Source organism: Vicugna pacos, chromosome 5 (assembly GCF_048564905.1).
Source record: "Vicugna pacos chromosome 5, VicPac4, whole genome shotgun sequence".
Lineage (NCBI taxonomy): Eukaryota > Metazoa > Chordata > Mammalia > Artiodactyla > Camelidae > Vicugna > Vicugna pacos.
The window spans coordinates 94,046,543-94,066,088 of NC_132991.1; the positions used below are offsets into that span (position 1 = coordinate 94,046,543).

The following is a 19,546-nucleotide window of genomic DNA, read 5'->3' on the forward strand; positions in this document are numbered from 1 at the left end:
CGAGGCCCTCACAGCCTCCTCTACCTGTCACCACCCATTCTAGGCAGCAAGTTCACTGGGGCCTCCTTTCTGTCCCCCTAAAGAGCCCTCTTCCCTCTGGCCCCAGGACCTTCGCTCATACCTCCTTTCATGCCCCTCCTCCCTGCACCCACACCGTTCCTCATCCTGCTATTCCAGTTCCTCAGTGTACCTTTCTTGATTACTATGACTGTCCCCAAGTGCTGGGGCTGGTTTTGTCCTCTCAGGATCCCCAGTGCCTGCACCCTGGGAGAGGTACATGAGCAAAGGTGGCCTTGGCCTTTTGCAGAGCAGACCTCCGTGGTAGGGGTGGGCGGGCACAACCTAGGGAGAGGAGGAGGGATGGTGCCAGGGGACTGAGATGACGCAACTAGAGACCCTCCCTAGTTGAAACTGTCCATTTGTTTGGCAAACACTTAAGGAGCATCCGCAGCCTTCCCGGCCGGGCCCCCAGCTCGCTCTGCGCTGTCCGGGCTACTCGCCGAGGGTCGGGTCGCCTCGCGGCTTCAGCCTCTTGCCCAGCGTCCCGGCCGGCACCTGCCAGCCCGACTCCCCTGCTGCCAGCCCTCAGGGCCGGGTCCCGGCGCCCCCTTTCCCCGCCGGGCCCGCAGTGGGCCTGGCCGCGCGCCCGCCGCCTCCCGCCTCCGCCCCCGCCCCCGGCGCGCCTCCCGGCGGGCTCCGTCGTCCTCGGCGGGCTCGGTCCCCGGCGGGCTCCGTCCTCGGCAGCGCGCGCCATGGCCCCGGGCCTGCGCGGCCTCTGGCCGCTCCTGGGTGAGTAGGGCCGGGGTCCCGGCCGCCCGGGCTCGGGGGGAGGCTCCGCGCGCGACGGGTGCGGGGTTGCGGGCGGGGCTCCGCGCGGCGGCGCCTCCCTCGGGAAGACAGAGGCCGCTTCGGAGGCGTCGCGCGAGCCGGGGAGCTCTGCAAGGCGACGGCGCGGGCGACCCCGCACCCGCACCGGGAACCCGCCGCTCGGCAGGACACGTCGGCCGCGCGCGCCGCCCCTTCCCGCACCTCTGCGTGCTCCGGCTCCGAGCTGCCGCACGTTCGCGGTGCGGGCACAGGCACCTTGCGGATGGAGGATTTCGGAATTAGAACCATGGGCCGTTTATCTAGAAAATTAGTCAAAACTTGAACTCTGACTGTCACAGACCGCAGTCGCTGATTTGCAAATAAGCCTCCTTTGCAGATGCCCTTTGCAGAAATGATGCCAGCGGTCCGCTCGGGAGGCCTTTCCACAGCTTTGTTTGTTTGTTTGTTGACTTGTTAACTTGGCACTTCTGGCTCATAGAAGTCCAAAGGGGGCCTCTTGGTGAGGTGGCCAGACACACTAGGCTTTCTGTTTAAAGAGAGATTACAAACTGAAAGCCAGTGGTGACAGGAATGTACGTGCACCAGACATACCAAAATTTAGCAAGAAATTGGCATCTTCACTTTCCTCTCCACAATGTTTTCATAAAATGCTAAGCAACCTTTCCAAACGCCTTTAATTATTGGATTTATTTTGTGTATTTAGTTACCTTTTAACAAAAACTAAATAGGTCGCTTAAAGTGGGAAACTCCGGTGGCCCTGGGAGGGCCCCCCCCCCCAGTCACTACTGATACTTATGTCCCAGCCCCTGAACAGGTGATGCTGGTCAGAAACACCTGCTGCACAGGCCCCCGCGGTGCAGGGCTGACGCCGCGCTTCCCGGCTTCCCGGCTTCCCGTAGCTGCTGGGCAAGCAGCCTGGGGCAGTGTGGCTTGTCTGTGGAGATCCCCGGACGCTGGGAGGAGAGGGGACTGAGGGCTGCAGAGGAGTCTTAATTGTACACCTCACCAAGGAGTGTTGGCTCTGCGTAAAACCCTTCGCATCTGCTTCCGCAGAATGTAACCTGAACACTGACCTTGCCGCTTCAGTGTTCTGGCTGAAGTTACATGAAAAGCAAAATCTTAACAGTATTACTGTCTTCTTCTGCATTAGGATCTGTGGGTTTGCTGTGGAACTTACTGATTTAGTCTCCCAAGGCACGAACATTTCTCTGTTAGCAAAGTAGAGAGCTGGGTAGTCTCATTTTTTAAACATAAATAAATGCTCTTGACTGCTGTCCAGAGGCTGCACCCTCTAAAGCTTGTGTAAATAAAACACTAGGTCATGATCACATATGAAGACTTGTTTACCAAGAAAATGGTGCATGTTCTGGTGGAAGTTCAAAGTCCTGTAATCTTAACATTATTCTGAGAGGTCTGGCTAACGTTCCATCATGGAAAAGTAAACACGGCTTTATGAAGTTATCAGTAACTGAGTGTCATGGGAGCCCAGTGGCAATTAGAATTACAGGAGCACACAGTTTTCTCCCCAAGTGGTAGCATTAGCTACAGCCCCTTGGTGATTTTGCTGCCCAGAATGGCAATGTGGAATTTCTTGTTTTTCATCAATCAGAAAAGAATGGCATTTCGAGAGGACCCAGCGTTAGTTTATGATGACTTTGTTTTAAGCGCCTGTGTTTTCAGCCTGCTTTACTTGCGAGTGCTCACTGACCCTGTCTTTTTTTTTTTCTTTTTCTTTTTAAGTACAGTTGATTTACAACACTGTGCTTGTTTCTGGTGTACAGCACAGTGATTCAGTTATACACATCCATGTTCTTTTTTATATTCTTTTAAATTATAGGTTATTACAAGCTATCAAATAGAGTTCCCTTGCTATACGGTAGGGCCTTGTTTATCTACTTTGCATGTAGTAGTTTTTAATCTGCTGATCCCCAAATCCTAATTTATCCCTTCCCCCCGTCCCCTTTGGTAACCATAAGTTTATTTTCTATGTCTGTGAGTCTGTTTCTGTTTTGTAAGTAAGTTTATTTGTGACTGGCTCTGACTTATATAAGCTCATCTGTCGTCTGTCCTGGGAAACACTCACCCTCCCTGCGTGCTGGGCGTGTTGGGGGTTCGTTGCAAGGCTGCTGCATTATTGAAATATGTGAGTTTATATAAATACAGATATAACCGTTTGGAACCGACTTAGAACATACAGGAAGTGGAGTAGATGGGACTCCTCGGCTTGTCATGCTGTGTTAAGTCTGGAGGCAGTTCCAATCCTGGAGTCCAAATCCGAAGGATTCTTTTTCACTAATCAAGTCAGCGTGTTTGTTTACCCTCTCTGTGTGTTTAGCTGCAGAGAGGAATCTGTGGATTTTTGTCTTCCTTCCATAGGTGCATGCCAGTCAGTGTGCGTGTTGTCAGTCCCAGGCCAGGCTTGTTGGGAAATATTTATATCCACGTTGGAAGCGGTGGTAAGCAACACATCAAGGAAATAGTTTAGGTGGAATCTTTACTTAAGGCAAGTGGCTGGTTGGGAAGGTCTATTCCTCCCGATTTCCTTCCCCCGAGAGAAGAGCAATTCCCCAGCTTCTGCTCAGTTAGAAGTGGTGTCTGGCAGAGTGTGTGATGGGGGGCCCTGAGTGCTGTAAATTCCAGTGAGTGGAGCCTCGTGGGTTTGGCCACCAGCACCCTACTCCTTCGGGCACAGAGCCCGTCTTTCTGGAGGTTCACCTGGCACCGCAGGCTCCCCTCGGTGGGCCCTGGCCCAGGCCTGCCTGCAGGGTCATCTCAGAGACGGGCGTGGGACCCAGGCAGCACAGTTCGGTCTCTGCCGGAGCCCTGGGGGGAGACTGACTCCTCTCTGCTGGATCCGAAAGAGTCGAGCTGTCAGATCCCATCCTGGGAGCCCCTGGGGTGGGGGCGGGGGCATCTGTCCAGGACGACACAGCCTTTCAGGCGCCTCAATTGAGCCTGAGAGGTGGACGTGTCAACCCTGTGACCCCCTTGCTTGTGAGCTGGGTGAGTCCCTGGCAAGTCAGTGCCTGGAGGGTGGCAAACACCTGGTGGGCTCTGAGAAGGGCACAAGGCTGTGGGGACTTGCCAAGAGCCCCTTGTTCTACTTGGGACACAGGAAAGACCTGAAGGAGGAGACGCTGCAGAGCTGCTGGGGAGAGGGGAAGGGAGATGGGCCGGGCGGCCGCTGCAGCCCTCGTACCTCTGCCAGCCCTGTGCCACCCGCCCCTGGCAAGTGCATGCTGATAGGACCACCCAGTCCCCAGCCCGCCACCAGCCCCTGCCCCCAGACAGACAGACAGACACACACACACACACACACACACACACACACACACACACACAGCCCCTGGAGGGATGTCCTGGGCACCAGCCCTCCCCCCTCCCTCCGGGATGCCCGACCTTGGGGCTGGGTTCCAGAGAACTTTGTTCTTAGTTAGGAGGGTTGTGTCAACACAGCGGCGAGAGGAGGCTCCCAACCTAAACAAGAACTTATTCTTTGTAACATAATGCTGTTATTGTCCGTAGAGAAGAATTCTTTTTCCCTGAGATTGTTTTATTTTGGTATTTTCTTTGACATCGAAAGACATCACTTCAGTCATCATTCAAAACACAGATTCTAAGCAGCTTCATGGGAGCAGCAGGGTCCGTGGCCAGGACTCGGCAGGGGAGCAGGGCCCGTGGGCCTGGGCATCATGGCCAAGCCTTTCTTACGTATTCCTCGGGCCTCACAGAGTCTCCTTTATTTCCCTCTACCGTGCTCCGTCCCTCCCGCCCGCCCGCGTGGAGTTCCCGCGGTGGGTTCTCTGGGACCGGAGGCCAGAAGCCCCAGCCGTCCTCACCTCCCACCTGCCGGTGTCCCACAGGCCCCGCAGGGCCAGCACCACCTGCACGCCTCGCCCAGCGACGTGCCCCACCCCTGGGGAAGCCTTTCCTGACCACCCCCACCCACCACCGCTGGGGTGGGTCACCCTCTTCTTTGCCCCCTATGTGTCCCCCTCAGAGCCCTCATCGCACCACACTGGCGGTGCCTCCCTGTGTGCTGTGCTTGGACTCCAGTCAGCCCGCCTCTAGGTCCCTCCTGTCCACGTCTCCTGAGACAGCTGAGTTCGCTGGAAACCACAGGGGCAGGGAGCAGAGTGGCACAGCCATGCCACGGGGCGGGGGTGCAGCCAACCTGGGCAGCGCCACCCAGGCCCCCCAGGGCTCTGCAGCCCTGCACCGAGAGGCCACCCAGGAGGGGCTCTCTGAGCCAGACGTCGCCTGGAGGGCAGAGAGCAGTTTTCCCAAGCAAATGATTGGACAGTAAAGCCATGTTGTCACCTACTCAGGCCAGCTCTCGCCGGGAACGGAAGCAGCTCACGTGTCACATAGCAAAACCCCACGTTGCGGGGAAGAGACCTAAAAAGCATAGTGAGTTAAACAGAAACCTGGCGGCACTAACAGCCCAGGCTGGCGCTCTCTGCCTGTGCCTTCATTACCTCCAGGAGGTGCCAGGGGTCCGTCTGGGGTGGGGGGGTGACGGGCTGGATAGCTGGGCAGGTGAGGGAGTCCTGGGGAGGCTCTAAGCTGTTTCTCCTGGTAACTCCTGCCTGATACACGACTCAAGGGGGCCACATGGTGTCATGACTGGAAGTGGGGTTCTAGGAGGTGGAAGCCAGGGGCGCACAGACTACAGCCCCCCAGGAAGTCACCCAGCACAGCACGTCCGTGGTGCCAAGGCTGAGAAGCCCTGCTCCGTATGAGCACAGGTGTGAACGGCGCTGTCTGTGCAGAAGGAAGGGAACCTCAGGAGGCGAGGCCCCGATCTCGAGCCCCAAGGGGTGGGAAAGAGCCTCTGGAGCACAAGACCAGTTAGGCAAAGGCTTTGGTTCTTGGAACTTTCTGGAAGGCTTTGTGACTGGAGCATGACGGGGAGGAGGGCTTTGAGGCAAGATTGGCATCATTTATTGAAAAGATTGTTCTGTTCCCTGCTCAGAGGAGGGCCGAGTCAGGAACCCTCTTGCCAGGGATGGAGAGCATCTTGGGGGGGGGGTGAGAGGGACCAGCTGACCTCCTGAAGAGAGAGGACCTTAGGCGGGACAGAGAGGGGAGAGGGAAGAGCTCAGAGGAAGTTCAGCGGGACAGAGGGGAGCCCGCAGTGGGGAGACGCTCAGGGACCACCGCACCCTCCAGCCCATGAGGGTGGGACATGGCGACCGAAGGAACCCGTTCAGGAGAACCAGATGTGAGGGCGGCAGGAACGGGCCCTCGGGGGAGCTGAGGAGCTCCTCCTGTGGGGCCCGGGCTCGCCATCCCCTGGAGAAGCCGTCTCCAGGCCCTCCAGGCCCTGCAGCTGCCAGTGAAGTCCCTGGGATGTGCTCCCCCCATCACTGCGCAGTGAGTCATTTCTAAATTACACACCTGCACCACCGCACTGTGCACCAGAAAACGTGCAAAGACAGACTCCTTTAGCAGGCCACGTGTTGAAATGAGTTTAAAAACTCATGAAAATCCTTTTGCCCTCCTCTGAGGGTGCCACTTGCCCTAAGGACACCAGTGATTTTGGCGGCTGTGATGGGCTTGATCCAGCTGTACCTGCCTGGGTGGACAGTGCTGGCCCTGCGGGGCTCGGAGGACCTGGTGCCGGGAGGACGGGCAGCTCGGCTGTTGACTCTTGGTCTGACCTTTCGATCCTTGGGGGCACCTCTTGATCCCTTCAGCCCGCGCTCCTTTGCCAGAATCGTCCACCCAGTTCCCCGGGCTCCTACACACCCCCAGGCGTCAGTGTGAGATGGCCAGTGGCACCCATGCATGGGACTCCTGCATCTCCAGCGAGACCCCTCCAGGCCGCTCTCGTGGCGATGGCCCCGAGGAAGCCAGCCTGCAGAGATGCCTTGGCTCGAGAGTCCCAGAACCTCAGCAGACACTGGTCATCTGCAGCCTTGGGGCTGTTTGCGGGGTCTGGGCACTGAGGTGGCCGCCCTCACCATCTGTCCCGCATGTGAGATGAGCATGCCGGGGTTGCACCCCAGCTCCACTGTTCTGGGCTGTGTGACTCTGGGCAGGCGACTTAACCTCTCCGGGCCCCGCCCCCATCTGTAAAACGAGAGAATAGTAACACCTGCCCTGTTGCTTATTTGCGAGGATTGAACAGGCAGGTGCCTGTAGAGGGCTTAGGACAGGACCTGCCCCGTGAGATGTGGTTGCCACCAGCCTCGGTGGGCTGTCCCAGCACGTGGCAATGGGAGGGGAAGCCACGGCCTTCTAGAATCGGTGCACAGCCGATCTAGAGCCTGGTCTGCATCTTCCCATTTATACAACTTGCTTCCAAAAAGAGTAGAAATATGGTTCTGGGTAGAGCCTCAGGCGCCATAAGGAACCAAACATGATGTGGTGTCACGTCACCAAACCTCCGAGAGAGGATGAAGCGAAGAGTCTTTAACAGGTGAGGAGAGAGAACCACGGCCAAGACACTGGCTGAGGAAAGGCTGAGGCCCAGACCACTCTGAGCTTCCTAGAAGCCCGAGCAGACCGGAGAGTGAAGAGCGCAGTCCTGGCCGGGAGTGCGATGTCCCCCCACACATCTGTCTCCTCCCCGACTGTGCTGTCAGCCAGAGCCTGCTGAGGGCCAGAGCTGTGTGTGCAGGCGGCGCAGGGCCCGCGGTCAGCTAACGACGTGTTCCTGGTGGCAGTCAGAAGATGGTGCGACGTACACGGTCAGAGTTCACTGGGCCTTGAGGGTTGAGTAAGAGTTTTTACTGGACACACAGAGGTTTTGGCTTTTCAATTTGTTGTTTGGGTTTTTGTTTTCTGTTTCCAGGATAGACAAAGGCTGAAGGCAACATGTTCAAACCAGGTTTTGTGTATATCATTCTCTGGGGCATTGAGTGACAGGCCAGGCATGTGGCTTCCTGGGGATTTGGCTCCCAAGTGGCTGTAACCAGGGGAGCCCTGGAAGTGGGTGGTTTTTACCCTGCTGGCCCCAGCTGGCTGAGCAGAGAATGATTCACGGCTGCAGCAAGAACAGCAGAGAGAGGAGTTTTCCGATGGCCGTTAGGAAAGTGTCCGGGCGGAACACAGAGATAGCATTTTAGACATTGCATTTTTTTAACCTGTGGAAAATATAGACGCGCCTAAGGCAGAAAATAATGATCATCTGTAATCACACCACTCAGACATAACCAGTCCTGACATTTCCTTCAGAAGTTTTGTTTTTATTGAGGTATCATTGGCATAGAATAAGCCAAAATGTTTAAAATGGAGAGCTTGGAGGGTCATGTGTACACCCATGTAAACTCAACACAGTAAGCATGTAAGTCCGTCACCTCCAGAAGGGTCACCTTTGTCACCTCCCCCTCCGGCCCCCTCCCCATCACCCCTGCTGGAGTCAGGGGTCAGTCCTGAGCGTCCTGCAAGTCAGTAAGGGCCTCTCCCGTTGAAAACCCGCAGGAGCGGGCCACTCATTTTGGGATGGGATTGATTCTGTAAACATACCTTCTGGAAAGCAGTCCTGTTAACCCATCTGGTGAGAGAGGTTCCCACTTCACAGATAAAGAAACCGTGGCCGAGAGGTGAAGAAGCCTTCTCTGGGCCCGGCCTGGGAGGTCAGGGCCATGTGCTGGGGTCCCTGGAGGCTCACGGGCTCCCCAGAGGAGGCTCTGTCCTGCCCGCAGCTGGTCACTCTGACGAGCAGGCCCCCCAGCAGGTGCCCTTCCCATGGCTCAGCCTCCACCCATCACCCCAGCTCCTGGAGGACCCAGTGGGGCCTGAGCTCTGTCTCTGCAACCATGAGACCATGAGATAGCAAGGGTGGTGTGAGAGGAGACTGACCAGGGCCTCACTCCTGGGTCCTTATCTCTTGCTAGAAAACCTCATGCCTCGGAGCCCAGAGGTGCCCGGTGGGGAGCCCAGCCCGGCCTTTCTGGCCCCAGGCCCTTGCCTGAGGGCGGGACTCCCTGCCGTCTCTCCCATGTCAGGGGCTTTGCCCCTGCCAAGGGGCGGGAGCTGTTACTCTGAGCTCCCCCAAAGGCTCACTGAACTCCTGAGTGACGCTCGATGCCAGTGAAGGGCCTGCCTGGACACGTGGAGGGAGGAATGCCGTCCGCCCAGCAGCCTCGCACACAGCCTTTTAAAGACACAAGTTGTGAATGAGTCATTTGCAGTCATACAGAAATGAAACCCATCTGGCCCCAAACAGCTGATTTTACAACTTTTGGCAATTTTATTCCGTTTTAAAACCATGAGATTGCCTATCTTTCAATGAAAGAAACCACATCAGGCGCATTAAAAAGAAAGAAAAAGTGTTGTTCTCCTGTACTTGAAAATAAAACCACTTTCCAGATTCACCCAAACAGCTTGCTCAGCCTCATCCCAGCTGGGGAATGGCTCCCCCAGGGCAGGAAAGACAGCAGTGGCGTGGGGTGCGGGGGCCTGTCCCCACGGAGCAGAGGTCCCAGCCTTGGGAGACAGATAGTGAGTGGCTCACAGAGAGCTGGGAGCTGCCCACCCGGGGATCAGCCCGGAGCCAGGCCAGGTCAAGGCCACAGGGCAGGCCCTGCAGCCGGCCCAGGGCAGGGGTGACACAGACACTGGGAGACAGAGCTGGCCAGGCTCTAGCGGGACCAGGCAGGCTGCAGGGCAGGGCGGCCCTGAGGGCCCGAGCCAGCCGGGCGGGGAAGGTGGCTGTGGTCTGCAGCCCAGAGAACAGCGGGAGGAGACTGGCTGGAACACACCAGAGAGGGACACCTTAACAGGAGGAAGTGTGGCCTGGGGACATACCCCTCAGAGCCCGTTAAACCAGACCCACAGCCTCTGGCCCCCGGCACCTGCCTCCCGGCAGTGGCTCTGGGGACGACTGTGGGCCCTGCTTGCCTAACCCTCTAGGGACTTGGGTCAGGTCCCTCCAGGGCCTACACCCCCCGGTGGCTTTCTGTCTTGTGCACCCAGGGAGGATGTTCGCATGAATCAGAAAGAGTGGGAGGTGAGAGGGCGCAGAGTGGCTCTGAGAAAAGAAGGAGCCATCATCCCGCCCTAAATGAGGCGCTAAAGGAAGAGGTGGGGGTCGGGGGACAGGCAGCAGAGGACCTGCCACACTTGGGCCTGTGCTTGGCTGAGAGAGGCAGTCCAGGCGGGAAGCTCAGGGTGGATGCTGAGAGCGGGTGGGGGCGGGAAACAGAGGGGCGACCCTCAGAACGAAGCTGGACTCCCTCCCAGGAGTCGCCATCTAAGCCCTCCTGAGCCTCCTGGGGCCCCTGGAGCCCCACCTGTCCATGGCAGGTGGGCTTTCTTAGGGCCTTCTTGCCCGGTAAGGGTCGGAGCAGCCCCTTCCCCGAGGCTGCCTGATAGTGGTGGGGCGTGAGTCCTCGGGTGCACTGGCTGTGTCCCTGCGGACACTGCGGGGGACACACCTGGGCTGCTGGGAGTGGAGTGAACTCAGGTAGGTACGGAGGCTCCGGGGGGCAGGGGCAGTGTCTCCCTCCTCGGCCCCCCGAGCGCCCCTGGGAGCCTCCCTGCTGCACACCCAAGGGGCACCCCCTTCCCAGGAGGGGTGGGCCTGGGCCCTGCTCTCCTAGGGGCTCCTCCTCCTCCGAGCTTTTCCTATTGCCAGCCTGTCAGCTCCCCCACCCCCCACCCACCGTGACTCCCAGTTTCTCTGGCTAAAAACCCCGGGAATCCTCCCTGTCTGACTGGCTTCCAGGGTGTCCTGCCCGCCCTGCCCAGACCTGGCGGTCAGCCTCATCCCCAGGACGCCTCCAGGTGGGCGCCTCGGAGCCTTCTCGAACTCCCGCGTCTGGCCTCCCCCGCCTCTGTGCTGCGGCGCCCCTCCTGCATTTGGGTTTTGACTGTAATTAACCCCAGGGCTGTCCTTCCATGGCTGTGAAACGTTGCTTGGTTAGCTTTGCTCCCCACCATCAAGATGTGTCCGGCCTGGAGTCTGTGGCTGACATGCGGGAGATGAAGGAGTTGCCCCCACACCCCCACATGTCCGGCTGGAATCCACGGGCCTCAGGCTTCTCCCACGGACCCTGGAGTGGAGCGTGGAGCCCCAGGGGCCCCACGCTACTTCTCTTTGCTGTGCCCTCCAGACAGCAGAGAGGCCGCACCAGGTGCCTCTCAGGAATCGGGGTCCCTCTGACCACAGTCCTCCCCGACCCGGGGTCCCTGCTCCGTCTCTCCGGCCCCGGCTCCGGCGGAGCACAGGGAGGCATCGTCAGACCCGCCGTGAGCAGGCAGGGCCTTTGCTGGGACCTGAAGTGACTGATGATGAAATGATCCAATTGGACCTAGATTCCACCCCCCCTCTACTGCCCACAGGGATCACTTGGAGACCCCAGGGCATCCTGGTGGCCTCAGAGGCGGAGGGCGGCTCCCCTGTGGGGTTCCCCAGTGGATGTGACTGGCAGACAAGGCCAGAGTGTGATGGCTGTCCGGGGGCTGTTGTTGCAGTGACTCACCTCTTGACGGCCACCGCCTGCCAGGACGCCAGCTACGGGGCTCTCCTTCAGGACGCCTGCCTCGCCCAGTTCCAGGCAGACATGGAGGTCCTCGGGGAGACGCTGTGGTGCGACTGGGGCAAGACCATCGGGTGAGTCCCGTGTGTCCGAGGGGCAGGGCTGGGGTCTGGGGACCGGATTTCATTCCAAGCCATGGTGAGCAGCTCTTCACCAGTCCAGGGTGACAGATGTGGCCGTGAGCTGGGGGCAGAGTGAGGGCAAAGGAGGGTGCCGGTGACAGGTGCGTGTGGACAGTGAGGGCCAGGAGGAGGCTGTGTCCATGATGCCCTGGGATCAAGGTGGATGGCGGGGCCTTGTACAGAGGTGGCCCTCAGGTGGCAGACGGGGAGCGTTCCCTTGGGCTTTGTCCAGTCTGAGACACCTGCGGCCCATCCAAGTGCCGGCGTCGGGGGACACAGAGAACACGGTCTAGTGTGACCCAGCGTGCAGGGATGTCCCTACAGCCTCCTCGATCCCCGAGATCAGACCAAAGCTGACATTCCCACCTTGTTCAGGGCTTGGAGCTTCCTGGACCGATGGGGTGGCCCACGCTTCCCACTGAGGATGGCTCGAGCTGAGCCCCTTCCCCTCCCTGACTTGGTCCTTCTGCCAAAATGGCCTCCTTCCTGCCCCACAGGGCTCATCCCGGCACCCCGGGCCTCTCGGGCCCCAGGCCCTTCAGGGGTCGGGGGCTCTCCCACGCAGGCTCCTCTGTCTGCTGGAGCAGGGATCAGAACGGGGCGTGTCTGCAGTCAGTGTGCTTGGCTGTGTTTCTGCCCCAGCGTTCAGGGCACGGGGGCATCTGGGGCTCCAGTGGGCGAGCCAGGACAAAGAGAAATCCTCCCAAATGGCCGAGACCACAGGCTGGCGGCTGGCCCGCAGCGCGTGCGTGGGCTCCAGCCCCGGCACCTGCACGTCGGTTTCTCACGCAGCCCAGGAGCTGGGCGCCCGGGCGGCCCCTCCCGCGGTCCACACACAGACGGCGCTTTCCTCCGGGGCCTGAGCAGGACGGGAGGAGGCTGAGCGGGTGGGGTCTCTTCACTCTCCATCTTCTCAGCCGCCTCTTCCCAGACTTCAGGGTCTCATTTCCTGAGCTGAGAAAGCAATCATGAGTTAGACATCAAAGTGGGGGGGCAGGTTGTTAAAAATCAGAACAGCCTGTTCTTTAGGCGAATAGGCCTCTGCCTCAGCTGAGTGATTTGTGTTTAAACTATAGAAGACACGTTCTTATGAGCCAGGGAAGACACGGCGGGGGTCCCTGGAGGAGGGCATCCTCCCCCCTGCTCTGTGCAAGTGGTCTGTGTAGACGGCTTCCAAACCGGTGGCCCAGCAGAAGAGGTAACGCAGGTGACATTCTGAAAGAAGCCATGATGACGTGTTACTCAAAATGAAGCCACTGCGGACAGTGTCTGAAGTGCCAACAGGAGTCATTGTCACTCGGGCCACAGAGAGGTTGCCATCATCCACACTGAGCCAGGTGGTGATGTAGCTGGAAACAGAAGCAGGGGGTGGGGGTGAGGTTGCTAGGAAATGTCTTTATTTAAAAAGCAAATCAAGACAACTGAGAGAGGAAGAAGCAAAGGTCGTCATCATAAGAGCATCTTGGCACGTCAGCTGGGACCAGCCAGCCCCGGGGGCTGTGGTCAGCAGAAGGGTCCCTGGGTCCGCCGTCCTAGTCCCTGGAACCCGGGAACATGTTACATCACACGGGAAGGAGAGGCAAATAGCAGGTGGAACTAGGGTGCTGACCAGGAGACCTCGAGGTGGGGGATTATCCACATCATCTGGGTGGGTCCGGTGCCGTCACGAGGGTCCTGAAGCTGCCCCCGCTTTGGCCATGACAGCACCTTCAAACTGGCTTTTGTGTCCTTTCGACATGCCCCCACCCATCCTTTTGGGGCACTTCCTTACTTTTTGGCATCACAAGATGTTCTAGGCTCATTTTGTACGTTTTCTGCCCGGCCCTGGAATCAGCCACTCCTCCAAGGAGTCCTGGTTCCTTTTATTAAAGAATTAAAGGTGTTCAGAAGTCAAGATATACATACACATGTATTCCTACCTGGGATTTAGATGCAACCAATGAAACCACGCAAACACGAGAGGAGAGAAAAACAGGAGTGAATCCCTTAACCTTGGTACAGGGAGAGGCTGTATATACGAGCTTTGTTTTAGGGAACTGGTTTACGTGATTGTGGGAGCTGGCCAGGCCGCAATCTGTGGGGCGGGCCGGAGGCTGCAGGCTCGTGGGCAGAGCTGATGCTGCAGCCTTGAGGCACGATTTCTTAACCTGCTCTTCAGGCCTTTCAATTGAAGATGAGGCCCACCCACATTATCAAGGACCAGCTCCTTCACTCACAGCCGGTGGTCGGCATGAACCACATCTCCAACACACCCCCAGCAGCACTTAGACGAGTTTCTGGCTGAGGAACCGGGACCACAGCCTGGGTGGGTGGAAGGGGCAAGTGGACACAGAGAACTGACCATCACACTGTGGTTCTCAGTCAGTTTCCCTCAAAGGTATATTCAGAGAAGGGTCATTTCCTCAGCCCCACTCCCCGTTCCATGTCTCCACTCTCATCACCCACTCACACCCACTCCCCGTGGGTGCTGATCTCATCCATTTCTGGTTTTTCCTTCTTGCATTTCTTCTGTACAAATGGGCAGGTGTGTGTATTTTTTTCTTGTATGCTCCTCTTTCTTACATGAAATGCACTGTGCTGTGGTGTAATGTACTGTCCCGTGCTCTCACGTACCATACTGTGCATATTCATTTTTTTAATCTTGCTTATCTCTTTCTATTACACTTTGGAGGGGAGGTGGTTGGGTTCATTAATTTATGTTTAGAGGAAGTACTGGGGGTTGAACCCAGGACCTCCTTGCACATGCTAAGCATGTGCTTTCCCCCAAACTGAACCCCCACCGTCTGAGATACTCGCACACAACTTGGTGTGCAGACACGCTGTGCTGCAGACGCGATGTCCTATCCTGCGCTGTCAGCACTCTGCTCTGTGCTATAGCCGTTCTTATGCTAGACTGCAGACGGTCTTACCACGCTGTACGCTGTACAACAGATACTCTTGTTCTCTGTTACAGGTACCTTATACCACGCTTCTCTGCACCAGACCGCAGATGCGCTCACACTACACCACAGACACGCTCACATGATGCTACAGACACACACTGTACCACAGACACACCTACACGATGCTACAGACACACACTGTACCACAGACACACCTACACGATGCTACAGACACACACTGTACCACAGACACACCTACACGATGCTACAGACACACACTGTACCACAGACACACCTACACGATGCTACAGACACACACTATGACAGACACACCTACACGATGCTACAGACACACACTGTACCACAGATACACCTACATGATGCTACAGACACTCACACTGTACCACAGACACGCCTACACGATGCTGTGCTGTGGGTGTTCTGACACTACACTATGGTATAGATACCCTTTTTGCACTTGTGGTTTTCCTTTCTCACTCAGCAGTGCGTCCTGGAAGTCAGTCCTAATCAGTGCACGGAGAATGCTCCCGTTCATCTTTGTATCTGAATAACATGCCGTCATGCTTAGTTTTTCAACCACTTTCCTATGAAGAGGCATCTCGATTTTTCCAGTGGCTTCCAATTGCAGATGGTGTTGAAATGAGTGACCTCGTGCACGTGCATGTTCATACTGTTGGAGCTGTGTCTTCAGAGTCGATGGTCTGCACCCCTCCAGCAGCGGGGGGCCGGTTCCCCAAGCCTCGCTAACGGGCTGCTGTCAGCCTCCGCACTTTGCCCGTCTGCTGAATGAGACATGGTATCTCAGTGGAGTGCTCATTTGGAATTTTTTGTAAGCTGTTTGTTCATGTCTTTTCCCATCTTCTATCAGGACCACTTCTGGTCCTTGTTGAAGAGTTCTGTGTAAGTTAGAAGAGACATTAGGCCTTTGTCTGCGGACACATTAGATGCTGTCTCCAAGCCTGTTAGTCGTCTTTTAAGTCTGTTTCCAGTATGTCTGCGCCGTGTGATTTTCTTCATGTGATCACACGGTCTTTGACCACCTCTGGATCTGAGTCATGGTGAGAAAGCGCTTCCCTGCCTCCAGGTTCCAGAGGAACCTGCCCGGCTTTTCTTCTCAAGCTTGTATGGTTTCGGGCTGACTTCTGAATCTCTGGTCTGTCTGGAGTATATTCTGGTTTGCAGTGTGAACTATGAAGCAAATTCTGTCGTTTTCCAGATGAGCTGCCCAGTTGTCCTGTTTATTAACGAGCCCGCCTTTGCCCCCAGTGATTCGAGAGGCCACTTTACCCTTCACTGAGTTTCCCTGTGCCTTTTGCTCAGACCTTTATAAATGGTTCCTCTTCAAACCTTCCTCATATTACCTGCATCTACAACATTAGTTTCTCCTCCAGAGAAACGGTCCTCCCTGCCTGCTGAATGCTCACTTAGCCGTCACTTACCTCAGTCCAGGAGAAGAGGTTGTTATTACGCCAGCACCTGCTGCGCACCTGCTGTGTGCTGGGCATCGTGCTGCACACGGAACACTGACGTCAGCAGCGGAACGACGGCGATCCCGCTGCACCTGCCTGGGGCCACAGCTGACAAGGAGGCTGCAAAGTCCCAGCCCCTGACGCTCCCCAAGGGCACGCGGTGCCCCCTTCTGCATCTCAGGGGAGGCGTGGGGATGCTCTGTGGTTAGATGTGGCCTTCAGCGTCCATCTCTGTCCCTACCAACATCCCGCGGGCTTGGTGGGGTCCATTTGCCTTGGATACCAAGCCTGGTGCTTGAGCCACTGTCCTCCTGGAACAGTGGAGGCTGGGGGGTCTTGGGGTAGACAAGCTTGTCCAAATGACTGTAAGAGAAAAGAAGAAGGACCCAGAGAGAAGGCCAGGCAGGGAGGGTGGAGGAGCCACGGGTGTGCACAGGGAGGCCATCACCATGACCGCAGCACCGTGTCCAGTGGGAGGGCAGGGCCCCAAGTGGGCGACCAACAGGCAGAGAGTCGGACAGTGGGCCGGCTCAGGGAATTCTCCTGGGGCTGGTGAGCCAGGCAGGCAGCTGGCAAAGGGCGCAGGTGCTGGGAAGGACCCCTCCCCAAGGCAAGTGCAGCTAAGGCTTGTGAGTGAGGCCAGGGCAACAGCTCAGGGGGCAGCCCTGGGTGGTTGTTGGGGCCTGGGGTTCAGGACCAGGCTGAAGCTGAGGGAGTGGAACTCCAAAGGCAAGAGCACCTAGGGCCAGAGCTGCCTGGCGCCTGCAGCCTGAGGTCGTGGCTGTCCCAGGGGCGGGCTGGGCCTGCAGGCTGCTCTAAAGGCAGGAGGTGGGAAGTCTGGGCTCTCCTCTGACATCAGAGGAGGCTCCAGGTTAAAACAGCTGCAAGCCAGAGGAGACCACCTTCCCACGAGGTGCCTTCCCACTAAGTCAGCCAGCCAGCCTTCTGCAGGACACACGCTCAAGACCAGGAGTGCAGCTCGTGGAGGAAGACCACCACGGGCGTGCCAGCGCCTGCTCCTGCTGGCTGGCTCTCGGGTTCCCCGGCTCCCGGTTCCACCTCCTGCATCAGCCCAGAGAAGAGAGCGCACAGCCCTGCCCCTCTGGGGACATTGGATGACGTATTGGGCTATTTCCAGAGTACTTCTCCGCAGTGCTGTGCAATGTTACTCAGAGAGAGGAAATTCTCAAGTGAAAGCAAAGGGCTAATGACTTGTTCCCATGAGAGGACAGGGGACGTTCTTGCGTGACCCGCTGTGGGACCGTGGGCTGGCTTTGTTTCAGCATTTCAAAGTATGTAAAGAACTCACCCCGGACCGCAGCTGCCTACTGAGATTCTGTGTTTAAGTGGTGCAGGTATCTCTCTCCAACAGCCCTGGACCACGGCCCGGCTGCTCCATCGTGAGAATGGCTCAGGGCTTGCTCTGGAGTCCGTCAGTGATTAAGGATGCCTGAGGGGGCCTCGGATTCCGCAGTTGTCTGATCTGTCACCACAGCAGGTCCCTGCAGACCTGATGAGGTCAGCAGGGCCATCTCCCCTTGGTGCACCAGTCAGGCCGAATTCCTCATGTCCCAGAGGTCAGCTCGTCAAACTGCCCTGATTCACCAATAGAAACTTAACATGATTTAACATTAACTGGGAATAAAATCTAATTTGGGAAGCTCTAGAGGACCTGGGAAAATGTGTCATCAGAAACGCTCATTTCCAGAGACCTTCCTGTGGGTGCTGGTTGGGGAGGGAGAGGAATCTGGAACATGCAGATCTCAGCTAGAAGATGGTTGGTTTTAAAGTGACTGTGTTTTGATTTTCTCCCCAAGACAAGAAATGCCAGATGGGTTTAGGAGACCAGGAGGTTGCCCTGCCCCTCCCCATCCTGTCTGGCCTCAGGCTCTGGGAAGGGGGCGGCACCTGGGCGGGGGAAGGTGTCAGAGGTGGCCAGGGGGGCGGAGCACCGCCCTCTGAGGCAGGGCAGCAGAGAACCTAGCTTTACCTTTGCACAGGTTGAGGCCCCCTCCTCCTTTCAGCCCCAGAGCCTCTGGGTTTGTAAACCCTGACCGTGTCTGCAGCTTTGGTTACACAGTCCTGGGTCCAAGGGGCCTGCGTCTCTGTAATCTGCTCCGGGGACCCCTTCCTACTGAGCTGACACCACGCAGGGCCTGGAGAGCCCTACAGCCGGGCCCAAGCTGCGGCCCAAATACGCGGAGGGGGTCTCCGGCCTTGGGTGGGAGCAGCCCAGCGAGTTTGGTGGGGGACACGGAACCAGCACGTGCAGGGCCCCTGCCCGCCACCTGCCACCGTGAGCACCAGGCCTAACGCTCCGGTCCCAGGTGGCTGTGGGTTGGGGGCCGGGTGCGCGGACCCACCACGGGGTCTTTCCCGGGCCGGCTGCTATCCCCCGGGTATTCTGTTAAAAGGGTGAAGTCCAGAAATTCTTTCAAACTCAGCAACAGCATTGGAACAGCTGCTTTTGTGTTGATTCCAACAGGAACTGAGAGCAGGCGTCTTCCTTAAACACTGACGGGGGCAGCGCTGTCACCCTCCCGGGCTTCCTGCTGTACTCAGCCCATCTCGCCCTGGGCTCGGAAGCACCACGCCCGGGGCCGGGCAGGCCTTTCACCAGAGCCCCCAAGGATACCGGGTGTGGGAGACTGGCCCACCTGCGTGCCCCACACAGCTGGGAGCTTCCGAGCCGGGTTCAGTGCCTTGCTGGGTTGGTCCTCAAAGGTCTGCCCTGAAAACTGCCCCCTACCCCGTGCCCAAGAGTACCTGGGCCACATTCTTGTCAGGAGCACCTGGAATAGACCCCCACTCCCCAACCCTCTGCCTGCCTGGATGGGGCGATACCTTTCAGGTGTCCCACAGCATACAGGTACCCTCAAGCCTGGGAGCACAGAAATTTGGTGGCTGACCTTTGACCTCTGGGGCCATTGGGGAGGGGCTCTGCCAGGAAAACCACCCTGAGAGGCCAGGCTGGTCCTGCCCAGGGGCTCACTCCTGCTTCCCGGCCCCGGCCTCAGCGGGGCTCTGCCCTGCAGGGAAGAGGTGCAGATGCGTCTTCCCTGTCGCCAGGACAAGGCCTTGTGGATGGGTGAGGACATATGCCGCGCCTCTCTGCTGGTGCCCTGCCGTGTGGGTGTGGTCTGTGCTGGTGCCCTGCCGTGAGGATGTGGGTAGTGCTTCTGCTGGTCATGAGCAGCTGGGAAGGAAACGCGAGCTCTCAGCAGCCACCCCGGATGTGATTGGCCTGGGCCGGGACAGGGAGGAAGTCTGCCACTCGGGTTTGCTGGGTGGGCAGAAGGTAGAGGTACCCTTTTCCTCCACCCTCTCAAAGATGTCTTCCGGAAGTCCCCACCAGACGGCATCCCAGCAGAGCCTCTGGGGCACCAGCTCTGGGGGGAGTGTGCACTGGGTATCCCCACATCTCCACAGCCCCAACAAGCTTGTCTGTGAGCAGGGGGTCTCGGGAGGCCTGCCAGGCCTGTCTGCCCTGTCTTGGGAACTCAGCCACAGATGACCTGGGAGCAGACGGAGGGCAGGGCAGTGGGACCAACGGTGCAGAGCAGGGCGTGCCGAAGAAGGAAGGCAGGCTTTGTCCCACCTGTGCAGTCAGAGCTCAGGAAGCTCCCAGAAAAATGTATCTACAGAGGCCAACAACCAAGGAATCCCTTGTGGGCGGGGATCCAGAAGCTGGGGAAAGGGCCCCTAGCCCTCGTCCTCCATACTCAGGGCCACTG

The 19,546-nt window shown here is 57.8% G+C and overlaps 1 protein-coding gene across 1 annotated transcript in view; it reads left to right on the forward strand.

Annotated features, from left to right (window-relative positions):
* Nucleotides 1-455: 455 nt before the first annotated feature.
* RAMP1 (receptor activity modifying protein 1) overlaps nucleotides 456-19,546 on the forward strand; it is a 39,216-nt gene continuing 20,125 nt past the window's right edge. Inside the window, exons 1-2 of the mRNA XM_072961937.1 lie at nucleotides 456-789; nucleotides 11,254-11,392. Coding sequence (XP_072818038.1) covers nucleotides 753-789; nucleotides 11,254-11,392 — 176 coding nt within the window. The 5' untranslated portion in view covers nucleotides 456-752. The remainder of the gene's footprint in view (nucleotides 790-11,253; nucleotides 11,393-19,546) is intronic.